Source organism: Anomaloglossus baeobatrachus, chromosome 2 (genome assembly GCF_048569485.1).
Source record: "Anomaloglossus baeobatrachus isolate aAnoBae1 chromosome 2, aAnoBae1.hap1, whole genome shotgun sequence".
Lineage (NCBI taxonomy): Eukaryota > Metazoa > Chordata > Amphibia > Anura > Aromobatidae > Anomaloglossus > Anomaloglossus baeobatrachus.
Genome location: NC_134354.1, coordinates 201,886,173 through 201,908,813, shown reverse-complemented (window position 1 = coordinate 201,908,813; position 22,641 = coordinate 201,886,173). Strand labels below are relative to the sequence as shown.

Sequence of the window (22,641 nt, the reverse complement as noted above, 5' to 3'; positions counted from 1 at the left end):
AGCCGATGCTAGCGATGGCGAGCGTGATAGCACCCGCCCCTATCGTTATGCCGATATGTGAAGATCGCTGCCATAGCGAACATTATCGTTACAGCAGCATCACACGTACTTACCTGCTCGGCGACGTCATTGTGACCGGCGAACCATCTCATTTCTAAGGGGGCGGTTCGCTCGGCGTCACAGCGACGTCACTAAGCGGCCGCCCAATCAAAGCAGAGGGGCGGAGATGAGCGGGACGAACATCCCGCCCACCTTCTTCCTTCCTCATTGCTGGCGTGTGGCAGGTAAGGAGAGGTTCCTCGTTCCTGAGGTGTCACACGTAGCGATGTGTGCTGCTGCAGGGACGAGGATCAACTTCGCCCAAGCGACAGCAGCGATAATTGGGAAAGGACCCCCATGTCAACGAGGAGCGATTTTAGACGTTTTTGCAACAATCCAAAATTGCTCCTAGGAGTCACACACAACGAGATCGCTGTAGCGATCTCGTAGCGTGTAAAGCTCACTTAAGTGTGACCACATGTGACATTTATGCTCTATGCCTCTCTTAAGGTATCCCATTATTTTATTAGCCTTGGCAGCAGGTTCCTGGCATTGGTCAGTAAAGTTGAGTTTGCTGTCCTCCGATATGCCAAAGTCTTCTTCAGTGACAGTTTTACTCAGTTTTTCTACCATTTAGTACATAGTTATACATTTCATTTCCTTCTCACAAGTGCCCAAGTGGATGACCTTACATTTACCTGCATTAGGTCGGGGCCACACGGTGACTGATGCGATTCTCATATGACACTTGGCTCACGCTGGCAGCACAGTGGGAGCTGAGTGTCATGCGAGTGTCACTGCGACTGAGGTCTGATCATGCGATCGGAATTCAGCTGCGGGGGATTGGCCAGCACTGAGGAGGGGCGGGCCAGGGAGGGCTGAGGAGGGGCGGGCCGGCATATAGGAGGAGAGGGAGGGATTTATCTCCCTCTCTCCTCCGTAGCCGGCTATTGCCATTCTCGCCCTACACTCGCGGTACACCGGTGTTCTGCAAGTGCAGTGCGATCTTTCTCTCATACCATAGACTTGAATGGGTGCGAGAGAAAGAGTCTCGTATTACAGTATCAGCATGCTGCAATTGTTTTCTCGGTCCGATTGGGGCCAAGAAAATAATTGCTCATGGGTGCTGACACAGGCTAATATTGGTCCGAGTACAATGCGGTTTTATCGCATTTCATTCGGTCCAATTTTCATGCTGTGTGTCTTAGGCCTTAAAATTCAATTCCCATTTCTAAGCCCAAGCCTCCAGCCTACACAAATCCCTCTGCAATATTAAATTATCCTCCTCTGTGTTGAGTTTAGTATCATCTGCAAATTTTGAAATTCTATTCTGTAAGCCCCCTACAAAGTCATTAATTTCTTCACTTATTCGATCATTACCTCAGTCCAGTTGAGTGGAATATTGTTGTCCAAGTTAGGAAACAATTGCAACCTCGACCTCATCATCTATTTTTGTGTCGTAATGATTTTGTGTGTCATTAATAGAAGCTTCCATACTTTTAAAAGAAATTCTGCAAGTTCACTTGGTAAGATCACTCATACTGGCTTAGTTTTATCAGACAGATAATTCTAGACCACGGAATTCACATGCCCATTCAGTTTGTAAAATAGACGTTATGTCTACCATTAATAAATAACACGAGACATTTACCTGGTCGATAACTAACATATTAAAATTCAATTTTATTTGATCCACCTTTTCCCCTGTATCCTCTATACTTTTATTCTGCTGCCGAGCTTCTATGAACCGCTATAGCCTTGAAAAAAACCCAAATAAATTTGGGGGGTTGTGTTGCCATTTTCAAAGACCCGTAACGCTTTACATTTTTCATTGATAGAGTTATGGCTTATTTTTTGCAAGGCGAGACAACATTTTTATTGATAACATTTTGGAATAGATAGGACATTTCGCTCACTTATTATTACAGCACAAGAAAAGTTTTACGTTTTTTTTATTATCTTTATTTTTAAAGGAGCGATGTGAGCTTTTATGATTCTTTTATTCTTTTCATATTAGTTTAAAATGTTTTTTAGTTTTCACTGTTTTTAATAGTCCCCTTAGGAGACTATAACCTGCAATGTTCTGATCGCTTGTGCTATATACAGAATGCCACAAGATTGCTGTATATAGTAAAAACTACTGTCTTGTTTGAAGCCCGGCCACAGGCAGATTCTAAAAGTAGCAAGGCTATGACAAGCACAGAGATCTTCAGCAATCCTTGCTCTCATAGCAACCCACATCACGGGTGAATCGAAAGGTGCTTAAAATGGTGCACCCCCCTGCCGATGCATGTTAAATCCCGCAGTCAGAGTCTCACAGTGGGATTTAACAGATTAACAATCCGCTCCACCCGTGATTGTTAGCACAGGTAACACACAGCTTACTCCTTTGAGCCCTCTCTATACACCCTCTTCCGACTTGCACCATGTACGATGATGTTATAAAGGGGTTAAATCTCTGACTATATGCATAATCTCCGTTACCTCTCCTAATTAGTAGTCTTCCATGATGTCATTACAATGGGATGTGAAGGACGCATGATGTCACAGCGGCCTACTAATTGGTAGAAGTGCCAGGGATGTGGCAAGTAGTATTAGGTTTGCAGGGCTCTGGTCTGATAGCATATGACTATCAATGGATAAGGGTCTTGCAATCCTTTTGCTGAATGATACCATTGACATTTGTTAGAATGCCCATTTCTGAATATCTAAAGTTGTAAAAGATGGCCAGCAACGAGAAATACTTGAAACAGTTAAACCTCAAATTTTGCCAGTGGCCCATTTTAGGATTTTAGAGCACAAAACATCATTCCCTCCTAAAAGGTATAATTTTGTGCAATACTATCTTGTGAAGTAATGTCTCAACCATCAAAGAAAGATTGTTTTTGTGGCAGCTTAATTGTTTAAGGAACACTAATTTTACAGAACTGCAAAATGATAAATATCCAATAAAATGATAGAGATCTGAGATATCAAAGCAGCTTGTTCCCTGATAACATTTAACCATGAGGAAGCATCTAATTACTTCATGTTTTGGCTGCAGGAAGATCAAAGTGATGAGGTTTGCAAGATACCTTCTGACTGGGACAGCAGAACGCCTGAGGGTGTTTACAGCATGCTAGTGAAATCTTTTCTTACCATGACAAGAAAAATGAGTCTTACCTGCAGACTTGTCCATCACACAATAATCGGGAGAATTCTCAAAATATACAAGGTCCTTTTTGGTGGGTTTTCTGAATTTCTGATTGGCGACGGTGAAGTTAGTCCCATTTTGATTCATGGTTACCTGGATTGCTCCATTGTATTTCCTTCTAAGAAAGTCCCCTGTTTTCCGAAAATCTGACATGGCCTTCCAACAAGTCCTTAATGTGCATGACCCACTGACCCCATGACACTTACATTCAAGCTTCATGAAACGTTTTACTGCCTGTTAGACAGAAGACAGGAATTAGATTGGCGCATCCCATAAAAAGGTTTATAAGCACTCACTACACATAAGACAAGCTTTTACAATCACTATGGTGTAATGATTCATGATGTAACTAAAATCAGGAATAGGGTTTATTTTTTCAAGCTCTTCTAGAAATATGGATCTTTTTTTTACTGAGGCGTGTATTTACTAAATGAATACTTAAGTGCTCCAAATGTCGTAAACTGATCAATCCAGGTCTACTAATCTATGTAAACCTGATATATGACCCTATTAGCACAATATGGTTCCTTTTTTCTCCAAAAATAATTTGTGACATAAGGTTTGACAAAACTATTAAACTGAGTCAAGAATTTAAAATATCCAATTTGCAGATGATGCTACATTATGGGCCTAGGAAATCTGGCAGAATAATGTTTCCCATAAACCCCTTCCTCTTAAAATGTTATCTTATGACTCGCTTTGAAACCATAACTATTTATTCTCTTTAAGCTGAAGGACCATAAATTACCCAGCATGGAAATGTATTTATTGCACAAATTATTTATGCCTCAACCTCCAGTGGGGTTTTTCGAAATAGCATTAATAGCTGAAAAAGTTTAGACATTCGTCCCAGATCGGAAGACATCTGGAAAAAGGGAAGAGGAGGTCTTTTCTTGTCCTTCCACATTTTGTCAGCTGAGAGAAATTAGCTCGATGGATTTTTGGTTTTACACCTAAATAAATTCCCTAAACATATGTGATGGTATGATTGTAGGGGACGATTTATGCTGACAGTAAAGCATTAATTTCATAGTTCTGACAAATACCTTGCTAAGTCTCGGAAAACTCACCATCCTTCCACAGCGGTTATTGTGTAAGTTCATCAATGCCTGGCCATCCCTAACTCTTCTTTCCTTGGCATCCACAAAATCCTTTGCAAATTCAATTCCAAAGTCAATGTTGTCACTGCAGCCTCCCCAGTCGAACTCCCCTCTATCATCTCTGGAGCGCCCTCTTTTTTTGGGGTCACAACTGCAAGACTTCAGTTCTCCTTGACTGCATGCTCGGGTGATTGCATATACCACTCCAGCATAAGAAATTGCATAGACAAAAGCTGCTTCCCGACTACCTATAGGAAATAAAAGAAAAGAATAAGTTAAATCTTAGTTCATATTATTATGGGACTATGCTGGCTCAATTATACGTACTCCAATTATTATCTGTTATTATTATAACAGATGTATAATCAACTCCTCAATTAGACGGCCTCTATGAAAATACAAAACTCCCATCTACACTACATTGTGAATTTCCTTATATCCTTGTATATTGGCGGTGATTTTTATGGGAACTATGCCACTAGAAGGCTATTTTTCTGTACAATTTTGGGTAATTGTCTAAGATATACTTCACGTTGATCTTGAATTATTATGATTCACAAACCAATTCTTTATTTAGATATTTATTTGCAAAATACAAAATATACTACTGTATTTGTAGATTTTTATAGGCATAAAATAGAATTATTACACTGGGGAACAATTTGAAAAAAAAATTCTGTTGAGTTAGGTTTTAGAGCTGATTTATACTAAAATTGGCATGCTGATTCCAAAAATGTAGTCAGTTTTTTTCTATCACGTCAAGTTTTTCCTCCTCAACTTACCTGCCATAGAAGCACAATTGCACTGATTTCTGTAATAAGACTTGTTATCTGAGTACAATTCGACTCATATAGAGCTACGTGGCAACTTGTAAGAGTAGTCACAACTGAGACAGTGTGGTGAGAGGTGTGTGCTGCTCCCAATACGTCATAATTATCAATATCTTTACACAAAAAATGTATCATAGTAGTAATAAATAGGATTTGTGATAGCTTTTCTCTTTACATTGGGCGCTTAGTTGTAATTTATATATCTTTTATGATTTTTTTCTTTGTTAGTTTTCAAAGCTTTTAATTTTCCATCTCAGTGTTTTATTTACTTATGTACATATTTCCTTTGTTTCAGATCATGTCTGCTCCTCCTTCCTCTCGTCGTAAATGCCTAAACAACCCTGACTCCTTCTGCTATATTTGTGGTGTTTTCACCATTCCAGTTCAAAGGGCAAATATCAGTGCATTTGTCAAACAAGCATATTTTGCATATTTTAAAGAAAAACTCGGTGATCAAGATAAGCCATGGGCCCCTCACATAGTGTGCAAGCAGTGTGTCGAGAGTTTATGGATGTGGACCAAAGGAACACGTGAAAAGTTGGCATTTGGTATCCCCATGGTGTGGAAAGAGCAAAAAAGTCATTCCACAGACTGTTACTTCTGTTTAGTGAAAACATCAGGATTTAACAGGAAAAATAAAAGTAAAATAGATTATCCAAATCTACCGTCAGCTATCAGACCAATGCCTCATTCAGCTGAAATTCCAGTGCCAGTTTTCGAACATCTACCATCTCTAGAAGTTCTGAGTGATGTTGACGAACACAGTGACAGCAATGATGCAGAATTTGAAATTCACAAGGATTCAGTTCGTAAGGGATTTGATCAGCACGAGTTAAATGATTTAGCACGTGAATTGGGCTTATCAAAAAAAGCTTCAGAATTACTAGCATCAAGGCTGAATGAGAAACAGTTACTTGAACAAGGAGCGAAGGTATCATACTTTCGTACTAGAGAAAGTACATTTTTGCAGTACTTTCGGTGTCACAGCGGTTTTGTTTTTGCCATAATATTCCTGGTTTACTACAAGAATTCGGGATTTCAATGTACAATCCAAATGAATGGCGACTCTTTATTGATAGCTCAAAGCGGAGTCTTAAGTGTGTCCTTCTACACAATGGCAATTTATTTGGTGCAGTCCCTATTGGGCATTCTGTCTCTCTTCGTGAAGAACATGGAGATGTAAAGAGAGTTATTGAGTTATTGAAATATGACACACACAATTGGATCATCTGTGTTGACCTTAAAATGGTTTGCTTCCTTCTTGGTCAGCAACGTGGGTACACAAAGTATCCCTGCTTTCTCTGTATGTGGGATAGCAGAGCTCGAGAAAAGCATTGGGTTAAGTCGAATTGGCCTCCAAGATCTGGTCTTAAACCTGGAGATCCTAACATTCTACATCAGCCACTTGTTGACAGGAAGAATATACTATTCCCACCTCTGCACATAAAACTAGGTCTCATGAAGCAATTTGTAAAAGCATTGCTAACTGACGGTGACTGTTTTAAGTACATCATGTTGGCACTTCCTGGACTCTCCATTGAAAAAATCAAGGCTGGTGTGTTTGATGGTCCACAAATTCGACAGCTCATCAAAGATGAACATTTCACCGGGACTATGTCAGATCTTGAGAAGAATGCTTGGTTATCATTCAAAGACGTCATCAAGAACTTTCTTGGAAATACACGTGCAAGTAATTACAAAGAAATTGTTCAGAAACTATTGGAGAGCTACAAAGCGCTTGGTTGCAACATGAGTATTAAACTACATTTTCTGCATTGCCATCTTGCCAACTTTCTGGAAAATCTTGGTGCTGTTAGCGATGAGCAAGGTGAACGATTTCACCAAGATTTGAAGGTTATGGAAGACCGTTACCAGGATAGATGGGATGTACATATGATGGCTGACTATTGCTGGAACATCAAACGTGATTGTCCTCAAGTTAAACACTCCAGAAAAAGCTATAAATGTACATTTTTACCTTAAATACTTGCATATATATAATATATATATATCCTTTGTAAAAAAAACATGATAGTGTTAAAAAAACATATTTGTCATGCCTATTTCTTATATATTTCATTTTTTGTTCATATTTGTACTATTTAAAAAAAACAAAACACTTTTTAGGTACAGTAGTTTACATATTTTTGAGAAGACAAAAATCCTATAGTTCAAAAACTTGACGTGATAGAGAAAAACTGAGATCATTTCTGGATTCAGCATCCAAAAATTAATTAAGAACAGTTGTCTGACCTAACTCCTAAAAAATTGCGTTCCCCAGTGTTATCTTTGCTTTTATGACTAAGTTAATTAAAAATAGTGCTGAACTGGTGCAGTAAAAAAGGGAATTTAGCTAGTCAAAAGTGGGTGCCAATGTAAGCAGCCACCATTAAATGAAAATGTCTGTGGAGCTTAAAAGCATCACTTATTATTCCTAGGGTTGTATCATTTCCATATTTCTTCTTTAATGTACATAGACATATATAGTAATTAATAGTTTACAATGACAGCAATGACAATGTTATCATTGTGCCTATGGACAGCTTAAAGAGAATCTGTCAACAGGTTTTTGCTATGTATTTTAAACAAAGCATGGTGCAAGGATTAAAACATAGAATTCAAGAATGCATGCCTTGTCATAGTTGGATCTGTTATTTATTTGCTATGTTTGTTTAATCAACAGGACTTATCATTGCTTGGACTACAAAGTCTTGCACACAGCAGTCTGGCATGCCGCCTCCTGTGATTCACACATCACTGTCAATGCGTAATCTCTATACAGAGCCTGATGTCGGCAGGAGGATATCTCTTTCAGCTCTCCTGCATTGCTAAATCTAAAAATTCTGATTGTGTCAGAACCATTGCACTAAGTAATCTAAGTGACACAATGTTGGATTGGATCTCGTTACCTACATCATGCTGCTCTCAGATGAGGTAGCAAAAACCTGCTGACAGATTCCTTTAATATGTTAGATGCTTAAATAATTGATTCTTGCCAGTTTATCGCTTGCAGTTGGAACAATTATTTGATCAGTCTTGGTCAAAAGTGTTGGCACCCTTGAAATTGTTCCAGAAAATTAAGTATTTCTCCCAGAAAATTATTGCAATTACATATGCTTTGTTATACAAGTTTATTTTCTTTGTGTGTATTGAGACAACAAAAAAAGAAAACAAAGAAAAAAGGCAATTGGACATAATTTCACACAAACCTTCCAAAATGGGCCAGATAAAAAAGTGTGTGCAACTTTCCGAAATTGTGGTTAAACAACTTTGTTTCAAGCATGTGTTCAAACTCATCTGTGGCAAGTAATGGATGTGGTTGATATGAAAATCACACCTGAACTCAGATAAGAAGGGGAAAAGTTGATTCAATCTTTGTGCGTCTGTGTGTGCCAGCATTGTGTGTCTGTATGTGCCACATTAAGCATGGAGAACAGAAAGAGAACTGTCTAAGGACTTGATAACCAAAATTGTTGAAAAATATCAACAATCTCAAGGTTTCAAGTCCATTTCCAGAGATTTTTCTGTTCCTTTGTCCACATTGCGCAACATAATAAAGAAGTTTACAACCCATGACACTGTAGCTAATCTCTCTGGACATGGATGGCAGAGAAAACTTGATTAAAGGTTGCAGCGCAGGATATTCTGGATAGTGGATAAATAGCACCAATCATGTTCCAAAGAAATTCAAGCTGTTCTGCAGGCTCCGAGTGCATCAGTGTCAGTGCAAACTATCTGTTGACATTTGAACGGAACGAAACGCTACAGCAGGAGGCCAAAAAGGACTCCATTGCTGACACAGAGACATAAAAAAGGTGGAGTGCGGTTTGCCAAATTATATGTGAGTAAGCCAAAATCCTCCTGGGAAAGTGTCTTTTGTGAGTAAATGAGACCAAGATAGAGCTTTTTGGTAAAGTACTATTCTACTGTTTACCAAAAGTGGAAGTAGGTCTACAAAGAAAAGAACAGAGTACCTACAGTCAAATGTGGTAGAGGTTGAGAGATGTTTTGGGGTTGTTTTACTGCCCCTGGTACTGTGTGCATTGACAGTGTGTAAGGCATTATGAAGTCTGAAGATTACTAAAGGATTCTTGATTGCAATGTAGTGCCCAGTGTCAGAAACCTTGGTTTGTGTCCTAGGTCATGGGTCTTCCAGCAGGACAATGATCCCAAATATATTTCAAGAAGTCCCCAGAAATGTATGGAAACAATTCTCTGGAAGTTCTGAAGTGGCCACCAGGCCAGGCCACCAAGGGACCCGGAATATTGAGATTTACCTTGCCATTTGGTTTCCGGGCTTACATGCATTGGCCAATTCATAAACTAAAAATCTCATTTTTTTCATATAGCAGTAATGCAGTACCAGAGTTTCTCTTACGGGGGGCTGTCTGATAATAAAACCTAAAGGAATATCAGACAGTCAGGGTCCACCGTGCAAAGACTCTGCTGCAGACTATGGCAGAGTGCAATACCTCTGTTAAACTCACAGAGGAATATAATTAGTAAATAAGGCAATTCCTCCCTTACTTGGAGGGTGTGTGGAATGATCTCTGTTAATGATCACAGAGACAAAAGCAGTGAGTGTGAAATGGCACCTACCTAGGTCCGTTCCTCTAGTGGTTCCAGGAGACGGACAGCAGCATAAGCCGCACAAAGCTCCTACCTGCGTTCGCTCCACTAGTGTGCGAGGACACGAACCACTAGATATGGCACCTGCCTAGGTCCGCTCTTCTAGTGGTGCAAGAGAGACAGACAGCAGCGTAAGCCGCACAAAGCTCCTACCTCTGTTCGCTCCCCTAGTGTGCGAGGATATGAACAACTGCCAGACGCAGTATAAGGAACATTACCCTAGCGGCAACGTCCACCTATGAGTAGAATCACAAGGCCCAGCCGGACCATGTGCCTCAGGCACCTGCCTATGTCCGCTCCACTAAGAGGTAAGGATACGGACTCCAGCCGAAGCTGTAAGGTATAAGAACGCTACCCTGCTGGTAGCGCTCACCTAACATAGACAGAGAGATGCCTAGAGGGACGTGCACAGGGCATCTACCCTCATGCATGAACCAAGAGGACTGAGCGCCGGGCAGCGTGCGTCAGGGTCTTATATAGACTTTGTGCCTCATCCAAGATGGAGGACACCAGAGCCAATCCGCTGCCAGAACGACAGGAATGACGTCACGCTGGCCTATCACCGAGCAAAGCGTCACAAGCACATGACCAGCGACCAATCGGCATAGAAGGTGTCAGAGACATGTGACCACGTGTCACAAGCACATGACCAGCGGCCAATCAGCTTAGAAGGTGTCAGAGACATGTGACCTCGTGTCAGCGATGATGTCACCCGCACATGTGCAATGGCTCCAAGATAGGACTTAGTCTCCAGCGCTTGCACATGTGCTTGCACAGTAGCAAGAAATCCGAAGATAGTCTCCAGAGCCACAGCAACTGTAACAGTACCTCCCCCTCAAGGGCCCCCCTCCCGGCGACGCAGGTAATCGGCAACTAAGTCGGGAGCATAGACAGCCTCCTCAGGCTCCCAAGAGCGATGTTCTGGGCCGTAGCCCTCCCAATCTATCAAGAAAAACCTGCGCCCTCTAACTATCTTAGAACCAACTATGGCTCGTACCTCATAGCCAGAGCGAGAGGAATCAGAGGCAGGAGAGTGCACTTCACGAGCGTGAGGTAAAATAGCCGGCTTTTGCAGTGAAACATGGAATTTGTCATGGATCCTAAGATGGACGGGTAACTTCAATTGGTAGACTACAAGATTTACCTGTCGAAGAACCTCATAAGGACCCAGGAAGCGAGGAGCAAATTTGACAGAGCTCACTCTAAGTTTCACGTGTTTTGCAGAGAGCCACACAAAGTCCCCTGGAGAAAAGACAGGAGCCGGGCGACGAAACCGATCGGACACCGTCTTCATACGGTCCTTAGCTGCTTGGATCGACTCTTGAGTCCGATCCCAAACCTCTCTGGCATTAGTTGCCCAGTCGGCAACAAGAGGAGGAGGTGCAGCAGCGGGAAACGGTACCGGTACCCTAGGGTGTTGCCCATTATTGAGTACGAACGGTGTCTGCCCAGTGGCCTCAGCCAGCGAATTGTTAAGGACAAATTCTGCCCAGGGTAGGAGGGAGGACCAGTTGTCGTGGTTCTCAGCAACAAAGTGTCGAAGGTATATAATCATGGATTGATTGGTACGCTCAACCAAACCATTGGTCTCCGGATGGTATGCCGAAGAGAGATTCAACTCAATTTGCAGAAGGCTACAAAGATCTCACCAGAAACGGGAAGCAAATTGCGGGCCTCTATCACAAATGATACGATCTGGCATCCCGTGAAGCCTAAAGACATGCTTGAGGAATAGTTTGGCTAGTACCCTGGAAGATGGGATTCTCAATAACGGTACGAGATGAACCATCCGGGAGAAATGGTCCGTAATGACCCACACAAATCTATGTCCCTGTGAACACGGAAGATCACCCACAAAGTCCATGCCTACCACCTCCCATGGTCTATCTGGCACTGGTAAAGGATGCAAGAGCCCATCCGGTCTCTGCCGTAACGGGCGGTTGCGAGCACACGAGTAGCAGGAACCGACATATCTCTTGACGTGGCTGGCTAAGTGTGGCCACCAATACCACCTCTCGAGTAACTCTCGTGTCCGTCTAATACCAAAATGCCCACCCACCTTTGAGGTGTGGGCCCACGACAGTATATCATTCTGTCGATCCGGCGGAACAAAGGTCTTGCCCGGTGGAATTTGGTCTAACGTCACAGGGGAGAGCGTATGAAAGACCCTGGAGGGAAGAATAAGACGAGGTTCGTCAATCTCTTCCTGGGTAGAAACCATAGAGCGAGACAGGGCGTCTGCCTTGTTATTCTTACTCCCAGACAGATAGTTGATGGAGAAGTGAAAGTGGGAGAAAAACAAGGACCAGCGGGCTTGGCGAGGATTCAGACGCTGAGCGGTTTGTAAGTACGTCAGATTCTTATGGTCTGTATAGACCTGGAAAGGATGTTTCGCTCCTTCCAGCAAGTGACGCTACTCCTCCAAGGCTAGTCTCAGGGCGAGCAGTTCCCTATCCCCAATAGTATAGTTTCTCTCTGCCGGTGAAAAGGTTTTAGCAAAGAAGAAACACGGCCTTTTTCTACCTGCACCGTTCTTTTGATACAAGACCGCACCAGCACCCACTGAAGAGGCATCAACCTCCAAGAGGAAGGGCTTATTCTCATCGGGTCTTTGAAGAACGGGAGCAGTTGAAAGTGTTTATTTACTGCCTCAAAAGCCTGGGATGTTTCAGTAGACCAGACTTTTGGATTAGCACCTTTCTTAGTCAAGGCCACCAAAGGGGCCACCAAAGTAGAGAAATGGGGTATGAACTGCCTGTAATAATTTATGAATCCTATGAAGCGTTGCACCGCCTTCAAGGAATGAGGTTCGGACCATTCCAGGACAGCAGAGAGCTTTTCAGGATCCATAGCCAGACCCTCTTGTGAGATAATGTAACCCAAAAAAGACAAGGATGACTGCTCGAATACACATTTTTCGAGTTTAGCAAACAATGAGTGCTCCCTTAAACGGGAAAGGACATGAACGACATCCTGACGATGAGTCTCCAGATCAGGAGAAAAAATCAGGATGTCGTCCAGATACACCACGACGGAGGATAACAGTAAATCCCTGAACACATCGTTTACGAAGTCCTGAAATACTGCGGGTGCATTACATAAACCAAAAGGCATGACGAGGTATTCATAGTGACCGTCTCGGGTGTTAAAAGCGGTCTTCCATTCGTCACCCTCTCGAATTCGTACCAAGTTATACGCACCCCGCAGATCCAACTTCGTAAAAACCTGAGCTCCCCTCAGTCTGTCAAAGAGCTCCGAAATTAAAGGTAACGGGTATTTGTTCTTTATTGTGATTGCGTTGAGACCCCTGTAATCTATGCAGGGACGCAAATCACCCTCTTTCTTCCGAACAAAGAAAAACCCAGCTCCCGCGGGAGAGACAGACTTCCGAATGAACCCCTTCTCTAAACTCTCTCTTATATAGGTCGACATGGCCTCTGACTCAGGTATTGACAGAGGGTAAACCCTGCCCTTAGGTGGAACTGAACCTGGGATAAGGTCTATGGCGCAGTCATATGGCCTATGGGGTGGAAGAACCTCAGCACCCTGTTTGGAGAACACGTCAGCGAAATCCAAATAGGGTGTAGGTATGGGAGAGAGATCAGTTGATGCAACCGCAACGACCTTAGGTGGTAAGGGAAGACATCGGGATTGATATTTCGAACCCCAACTAATAATGCTGTCGGACTCCCAGTCAATTAGAGGACCATGAGTCCGAAGCCATGGGAGACCCAGAAGTACGTCGTCTATACCCTCAGGCAAAACAAGAAAATAAATCTCCTCTATGTGACCCTGAGACAGGGAAAGGCACAAGGGAACTGTCCTCAATGTAATGGAGTCAGACAACATAGTCCCATTAACAACACGGACAGGGATAGGCGCCTCTAACATGATAGAGGGAATATTGTGTCTCTTTACAAATCCTGAAGACACAAAAGTCCCGTCACGAAAGCCATAATAGGCCATGTATTCTCAGAGAATGAGAGCTGACCTGGGATACTACACTTAGAGGGTGCGGAAGGCGTCTCTAGTAACCCCCCTCTAATGGTTACTAGGCCTGGGAGTTTCCCTGACGGCTAGGATACTTGTTGGCATAGTGCCCAGCCTGACAACATACGTAACATATAGGAGGACCAGACTTGCGTAGTCTGGAGGACGTATGACCTAACTCCATAGGAGTGGGAGATGGTTCAGATGCTGAGGAAGATGGTAGTTGACCCTCAACAACTGGAATAGCCCGATGCTTAGGGCGTGAGGAAGAGACCTCGAGTCTACGTTCCCTATGGCGTACGTCGATCCTCGTTGCTACTGTGATCAAGTCCTCCAGAGAAGCAGGGACCTCACGAGTAGCAAGAGCATCCTTGACATAGCCTGCCAACCCTCTCCAGAAGATAGGAATCAACACCTTCTCTGGCCAATCTAGTTCTGCCACCAGAGTTCTAAAAGCAAAGGCATAAGAACTAGTGGATAACGAACCCTGAGATAGATCTAACAGTCTCAGGGCCGCATCATGGGTAACCTGCGGACCCATGAATACCGCCTTAAGAGCATCAAGAAAGTCTTGATGTCTCAGAGTAACCACATCAGAGCGCTCCATTAGGGGAGTCGCCCATTCTAAGGCTTTGTCCTGAAGTAAGGAGATGATAAAGCCTACTCTGGACCTCTCCGTAGAGAAGCGAGAAGAGTTGACCTCTAGGTGTATCTGACACTGACTAATGAAACCACGACATGATCTGGCATCACCAGAATATCTGTTTGGCAGAGCAAGTTGAGGATCATGTGCAGATGTCACCATGGTCTGAGGTTTATCCTCTATACTCTTGAGCCGCGACTCAAGTACTTGTATGTAACGGTGTAACTGCTGATATTCTGCCATAACTGCCAGACCCTTGGCTCAGTCCTAATGTTACGGGGGGCTGTCTGATAATAAAACCTAAAGGAATATCAGACAGTCAGGGTCCACCGTGCAAAGACTCTGCTGCAGACTATGGCAGAGTGCAATACCTCAGTTAAACTCACAAAGGAAAATAATTAGTAAATAAGGCAATTCCTCCCTTACTTGGAGGGTGTGTGGAATGATCTCTGTTAATGATCACAGAGACAAAAGCAGTGAGTGTGAAATGGCACCTACCTAGGTCCGTTCCTCTAGTGGTTCCAGGAGACGGACAGCAGCATAAGCCGCACAAAGCTCCTACCTGCGTTCGCTCCACTAGTGTGCGAGGACACGAACCACTAGATATGGCACCTACCTAGGTCCGCTCTTCTAGTGGTGCAAGAGAGACGGACAGCAGCGTAAGCCGCACAAAGCTCCTACCTCTGTTCGCTCCCCTAGTGTGCGAGGATACGAACAACTGCCAGACGCAGTATAAGGAACGTTACCCTAGCGGCAACGTCCACCTACGAGTAGAATCACAAGGCCCAGCCGGACCATGTGCCTCAGGCACCTGCCTATGTCCGCTCCACTAAGAGGTAAGGATACGGACTCCAGCCGAAGCTGTAAGGTATAAGAACGCTACCCTGCTGGTAGCGCTCACCTAACATAGACAGAGAGATGCCTAGAGGGACGTGCACAGGGCGTCTACCCTCATGCATGAACCAAGAGGACTGAGCGCCGGGCGGCGTGCGTCAGGGTCTTATATAGACTTTGTGCCTCATCCAAGATGGAGGACACCAGAGCCAATCCGCTGCCAGAACGACAGGAATGACGTCACGCTGGCCTATCACCGAGCAAAGCGTCACAAGCACATGACCAGCGACCAATCGGCATAGAAGGTGTCATAGACATGTGACCACGTGTCACAAGCACATGACCAGCGGCCAATGAGCTTAGAAGGTGTCAGAGACATGTGACCTCGTGTCAGCGATGATGTCACCCACACATGTGCAATGGCTCCAAGATAGGACGTAAGCCCCCAACAGACGCTTCAATATATCTCACAATCCGTCGTTGGGGTCAAGTTGTAAGTGACGCACATCCGGCATCGTTTGTGAGGTATCTGCGTGTGACATCTACGTGCGATCATGATTGAACGCAAAACCGTTGATCGCAAACACATCGTATCTTTCTCTAGAATTGAGCGTTTTGTTGCACGAACCTAGTCAATTGTAACGTGTGACATCCCTCATACGATTTTGGTGTCTGATGCTATGTGCGCAGGTGTGCGCTCTGCACCGCAGCTTAAAAAAGGTCCGCTTCAGAGCGCAGCTGAAAAGCTGCGTTCTGAAGCGCCTCACAATGTCTGTCATTCAGTAATCTCTGTCAGTCGGTCACTATCTCTGTCCCTCACTCTCTGTCCATGTCAGTCTATCCCTCTTACCCCCTCTCTCATACTCACCGATCCCCGGCCCGGCGCTGCACGGCATTCACACTGCTCCGGCGGCTTTTACTATTTTGAATAAGCCGGCCGCCCATTAAACAATCTCGTATTCCCTGCTTTCACCGCCCACCGACGCCTATGATTGGTTACAGTGAGACACGCCCCCACGCTGAGGGACAGGTGTCACACTGCACCCAATCACAGGAGCCGGTGGGCGTGTCTATACTGTGCAGTGAAATAAATAATGAAATAATTAAAAAAAACGGCGTGCGGTCCCCCCCAATTTTAAAACCAGCCAGATAAAGCCATACGGCTGAAGGCTGGTATTCTCAGGATGGGGAGCTCCACGTTATGGGGAGCCCCCCAGCCTAACAATATCAGCCAACAGCCGCCCAGAATTGCTGCATACATTATATGCGACAGTTCTGGGACTGTACCCGGCTCTTCTCGATTTGCCCTGGTGCTTTGGCAAATCGGGGTAATAAGGAGTTAATGGCAGCCCATAGCTGCCAATAAGTCCTAGATTAATCATGCCAGGCGTCTATGAGACACCTTCCATGATTAATCTGTAAATTACAGTAAATAAACACACCCACCCAAAAAAATCCTTTATTAGAAATAAAAAGCACAAACATATACCCTGGTTAACCACTTTAATCAGCCCAAAAAAGCCCTCCATGTCCGGCGTACTCCAGGATGCTCCAGCTTCGCTTCCAGCGCTGCTGCATGGAGGTGACCGGAGCTGCAGCAGACAAAGCCGCTCCTGTCACCTCCACACAGCAACTGAAGACAGCCGCGCGATCAGGTGAGCTGTCACTGAGGTTACCCGCGGCCACCGCTGGATCCAGTGACAGCGGGTAACCTCAGTGACAGCTCAGCTGATCGCACGGCTGTCTTCAGTTGCTGTGTGGAGGTGACAGGAGCGGCTGTGTCTGCTGCAGCTCCGGTCACCTCCATGCAGCAGCGCTGGAAGCGAAGCTGGAGCACAGTGGAGTACGCCGGACATGGAGGGCTTTTTGGGGCTGATTAAAGTGGTTAACCAGGGTATATGTTTGTGCTTTTTATTTCTAATAAAGGATTTTTTTGGGTGTGTGTGTTTATTTACTGTAATTTACAGATTAATCATGGAGGGTGTCTCATAGACGCCTGACATGATTAATCTAGGACTTATTGGCAGCTATGGGCTGCCATTAACTCCTTATTACCCCAATTTGCCAAAGCACCAGGGCAAATCGAGAAGAGCCGGGTACAGTCCCAGAACTGTCGCATATAATGTATGCAGCAATTCTGGGCGGCTGTTGGCTGATATTGTTAGGCTGGGGGGCTCCCCATAACGTGGAGCTCCCCATCCTGAGAATACCAGCCTTCAGCCGTATGGCTTTATCTGGCTGGTTTTAAAATTGGGGGGGACCGCACGCCGTTTTTTTTAATTATTTAATTATTTACTTCACTGCACAGTACTGACACGCCCACCGGCTGCTGTGATTGGGTGCAGTGTGACACCTGTCACTCAGCGTGGGGGCGTGTCTCACTGCAACCAATCGTAGGCGCCGGTGGGCGAGTAAAGCAGGGAATACGAGATTGTTTAATGGGCGGCCGGCTTTTTCAAAATAGTAAAAGCCGCCGGAGCAGTGTGAATGCCGTGCAGCGCCGGAGATCGGGGATCGGTGAGTATATGAGAGAGGGGGGGACACTTCAGTTACTCAGGAGTTTAGCGGTCACCGGTGAGCCCTTCACAGGTGACCGCTAATCAGGGCGCGACACAGACAGAGCCGCAGCATGACAATGAAGTCGGGTGAAGTTCACCCGAGTTCATTCTGATCGTGCGGCTCTTTCTGTGTCTGCTGTCATCTGCCATTCAGCTCTGCTACATGGCTGTCTGTGTCTGCTGTTAGCGGCCATGTAGCAGAGCTGAATGGCAGATGACATAGTAAAAACGCATCCCTACACATTACACATGCTTGGCAAGTCAATAAATAGAAAAAAAAAAAAAAAGGTGCCCGATGCATACGTCACAGAACACATGATCTAAAGGATCGCACACAAAATTGATCAATTTAACATAGACTACTAACGCGCGTGTGACAGCGAATGAACGACCTACGTGCAATCTCATAAGATCCCGTATGCAACCTGGGCGTGTCACATCGCAAATGCGATTGTACAACTAATTGCAACGTGTAAAGCAGGCTGTAGTCTCCAGCGTTTGCACATGTGCAGTAGCAAGAAATCCGAAGATAGTCTCCAGAGCCACAGCAACTGTAACAGTTTCCTTATACATTGATGGCATTTAGTATGCGGCTGTATCCATTTTGTATTTGCTAGGTTTTTTTCAGCTGCCACCTATACACACGTGTAGGATGTGCGGGTCAGTCTTTTGAAATATTTGCAGTGAGTTTTTTTCTGACTGAGCACTCCACCCTACAAACCAGGCTGTGTTCATAATCCTTATACCAGGAGTCCTAGTTGCCCAGACATGGAGGTTAGTCCAGATAGTGGCATTTCAAGTTAGATTTTTAGTCTAGCTGCCCAGACATGGATGGTTTTAACCTAGATAGTGGCATTTTAGTTAGGGACCCGGAATATTGAGATTTACCTTGCCGTTTGGTTTCCGGGCTTACATGCATTGGCCAATTCATAAACTAAAAATCTCATTTTTTCATATAGCAGTAATGCAGTACCAGAGTTTCCTTATACATTGATGGCATTTAGTGTGCGGCTGTATCCATTTTGTATTTGCTAGGTTTTTTCAGCTGGCACCTATACACACTTGTAGGATGTGCGGGTCAGTCTTTTGAAATATTTGCGAGACTTACGATCAGCTGACGTGTCAGGTGACTGCATCAGGTGATCCATCGCCAGGTCCTGCATCCTGCAGGCATACGCACCCGGGGAGAATGCACACACCCGTAGCGGCGGTACCGGGAGGAGATGGGAGCGGGCATGGCACCGGGAGTCTGCAGACAGGTAAGTATGACTTTTTTTTTTTTTACTGTTCACTTTTGATTTTGCAGCCGCTTCCACCTCCCGCCCAGACATGGAGCCACACGGCAGCATACATGCACAGGATGGGAGGTGGAAGCGGCGGTGACGGTACCGGGAGGATTCACGCTTCTGTGTTTACTGACAGAAGGAATCCTCTTCCTGTACATGTCACTTTTCTACCCACCTCCTGCGTTTATAGCTGCGTTTTTGGTCTTAGAAACGCACCAAAAAGCACCTATTTGCGTTTCTCATTGCGTCTTTCAACATCCCATTGCACTCAATTGATGAAAAGCGCAGTGAAAAACGCGGGAATAATTGACATGCTGCGTTTTTGTGGCACCACAAAAACGCAGCTGAAAAAAAACGCTGTCTGCAGACAGCAAAAATGAAAACCCATAGACTTTGCTGGGGAAGCAAAGTCATGCAGTTTTCTGAGCAAAAACGCACCCGAAAACTGCGCAAAAACGCCGCGAAAAACGCACTGTGTGAACTTACCCTAAGCAAGAGGGAAATTAGTTAACTAATTAAATTTTTAAATATTTTTTATATTTTGAGTCATTATAACCTTGCACTTTGTAGAGATACAGTCAAGTGTGGATGTAGGAGACATCGCCATTAGTGATGAGCGAGTACTAAAAAGCTCGGGTGCTCGAGGCTCGGGCCGAGCATCCCAAGATACTCGTGTACTCGGCCCGAGCACCGAGCCCAATGTTATCCTATGGGAGACCCGAGTATTTTTGTGAAATGACCCCCGGCAGCATGTAGAAACCCTAAAAATGTCACAAAAGTCTCAGAAGAGTGCTCAAATGACATGGCAACAGCATGGGGAAGACCCCTTGAAGCATTTATCACTCAAAAGTCACAGCTGTGAACAATTTTGTCCGCGTTTTATGCCATTTTTACGGACTCACCAGAAAACCTTCAAAAATGACACCAAAATGAATTTTCATGGCGGAAATGTTAAGGGCACATACCCAATAGTGAGATAGAACTAATGTATGTTACTTTTTGAGATTAATACATGAAAGATTTTACGTAAAACATTGTGTGGCACTCCGATGTCCCTGAGAAGAGACATACATAAAGGCCTCTGAGTCTAATGTGCCCATTTTGAGGAAGTGAGTCTTTGTAGTATTTTCCTTTGCCAGGGCAGTCCAAAATTATGAGGTTCACCAATGCCCCTGCATACAGACGTGCATGAGGGCCTGTAAACCTGAAGTGCCCATTGTAAGGAAGTGGGTCTATTGTAGTATAGCCCTTAGGCAGGGCAGCCAAAAATTGGGAGGCTCCACGTTGTCCCTGGATAGAGACGTGCATGATGGCCTGTAAACCTGAAGTGCCCATTGTAAGGAAGTGGGTCTATTGTAGTATAGCCCTTAGGCAGGGCAGCCAAAAATTGGGAGGCTCCACGTTGTCCCTGGATAGAGACATGCATGATGGCCTGTAAACCTGAAGTGCCCATTGTAAGGAAGTGGGTCTATTGTAGTATAGCCCTTAGGCAGGGCAGCCAAAAATTGGGAGGCTCCACGTTGTCCCTGGATAGAGACGTGCATGATGGCCTGTAAACCTGAAGTGCCCATTGTAAGGAAGTGGGTCTATTGTAGTATAGCCCTTAGGCAGGGCAGCCAAAAATTGGGAGGCTCCACGTTGTCCCTGGATAGAGACGTGCATGATGGCCTGTAAACCTGAAGTGCCCATTGTAAGGAAGTGGGTCTATTGTAGTATAGCCCTTTGGCAGGGCAGCCAAAAATTGGGAGGCTCCACGTTGTCCCTGGATAGAGATGTGCATGATGGCCTCAAAACATTAAGTGTCCATTGTCAGGAAGTGGGTGTATTATAGTATAGCCCTTAGGCAGGGCAGCCAAAAATTGGGAGGCTCCACGTTGTCCCTGGATAGAGACGTGCATGATGGCCTGTAAACCTGAAGTGCCCATTGTAAGGAAGTGGGTCTATTGTAGTATAGCCCTTTGGCAGGGCAGCCAAAAATTGGGAGGCTCCACGTTGTCCCTGGATAGAGACGTGCATGAGGGCCTCAAAACATTAAGTGTCCATTGTCAGGAAGTGGGTGTATTATAGTATAGCCCTTAGGCAGGGCAGCCAAAAATTGGGAGGCTCCACGTTGTCCCTGGATAGAGACGTGCATGAGGGCCTCAAAACATTAAGTGTCCATTGTCAGGAAGTGGGTGTATTCTAGTATAGCCCTTAGGCAGGGCAGCCAAAAATTGGGAGGCTCCACGTTGTCCCTGGATAGAGACGTGCATGAGGGCCTCAAAACATTGTTCCCATTGCAAAGGAGCGGGTCTCCTGTCGTTGTAATGTCCATTCTGCAAAGAATGGGCGAAAAAATTTACCACTGGGGGTATACCTGAAACAAAGGCCTAACTATTGTAACGGTCATCATGGTGGCGCATGAGGAGGAGAAGGAGCAGTCCAGCGATTATCCAAAGTCCAGAAGTGTGTACCCATGGGTGAGTGGAGGTACATGGCAAATTCCCGTTACAAACTTTAAATTCCGCTCTCATTTGCTGGTGGTGTGGTGAAGTCTGGCCCAATCCAACCCTTGTTCATCTTGATCAGAGTCAGCCTGTCAGCATTTTCAGTTGACAGGCGGGTGCGTTTATCTGTAATGATTCCACCTGCGGCACTAAAAACACGCTCTGACAAAACGCTAGCGGCAGGGCAGGCCAGGACTTCCAAGGCGTAGAGAGCCAATTCATGCCACGTGTCCACCTTGGATACCCAATAATTGTAAGGCACAGAGGAATGTCGGAGTACAGTTGTTCGATCTGCAAGGTACTCCTTGAGCATCTGGGCAAACTTAGGATTTCTTGTGGCACTACCCCGCACCTCAGGGGCTGTGGTACGTGAGGGGCTGAGAAAACTGTCCCACATCTTAAAGACTGTTCCCCTACCTCTGGCGGATTGGACTTGTGCCTCTCTCGGCTGTACGCCTTGGTTGTCCACTGATTCCTGACCTATGCCGCTAGCGTTTTGTGAGGGGAATGCTTTGCCTACTTCCGTGACTATGGCCTTCCAGAACTGCTGCATTTTGGTTGACCTCTCCGCCTCGGGAATAAGAGACATAAAGTTCTCCTTGTAGCGTGGGTCTAACAGTGTTACCAACCAGTAATGATTGTCGGCCAAGATGTTCTTAACGCGAGGGTCACGAGACAGGCAGCTTACCATAAAGTCAGCCATGTGCGCCAGACTTTTAATAGCCAGGACTTCAGTAGCCTGACCAACACGATGACTGAACATGCTGTCCTCCTCCTCCTCATCCTCATCTACCCTGTCCTCTGGCCAGCCACGCTGAACCGAGGATATGACTGGTGTGCATGTCATATCCTCAATTTGGCCGGAGAGTTGCTCCATGTCTTCACCCTCCTCCTCGTCATAGTCCTCCACTGCACGTTGTGATGAGACGAGGCTGGGCTGTGTGTTATCACCCACACCCACTACTGTTTCTTGCTGCAACTCATCGCGCTCCGCCTGCAATGCATCATGTTTGTTTTTGAGCAGAGACCGTTTTAGAAGGCAGAGTAGCGGTA

The 22,641-nt window shown here is 45.0% G+C and overlaps 1 protein-coding gene across 2 annotated transcripts in view; it reads right to left on the bottom strand.

Moving 5' to 3' along the window:
• WNT2B (Wnt family member 2B) overlaps positions 1-22,641 on the bottom strand; it is a 251,662-nt gene that overhangs the window by 12,755 nt on the left and 216,266 nt on the right. For both annotated transcript variants that reach the window (XM_075333613.1, XM_075333614.1), the window contains exons 3-4: positions 4,303-4,580; positions 3,202-3,466 (exon numbers count right to left, since the gene is read on the bottom strand). In XM_075333613.1, coding sequence (XP_075189728.1) covers positions 3,202-3,466; positions 4,303-4,580 — 543 coding nt within the window. The remainder of the gene's footprint in view (positions 1-3,201; positions 3,467-4,302; positions 4,581-22,641) is intronic.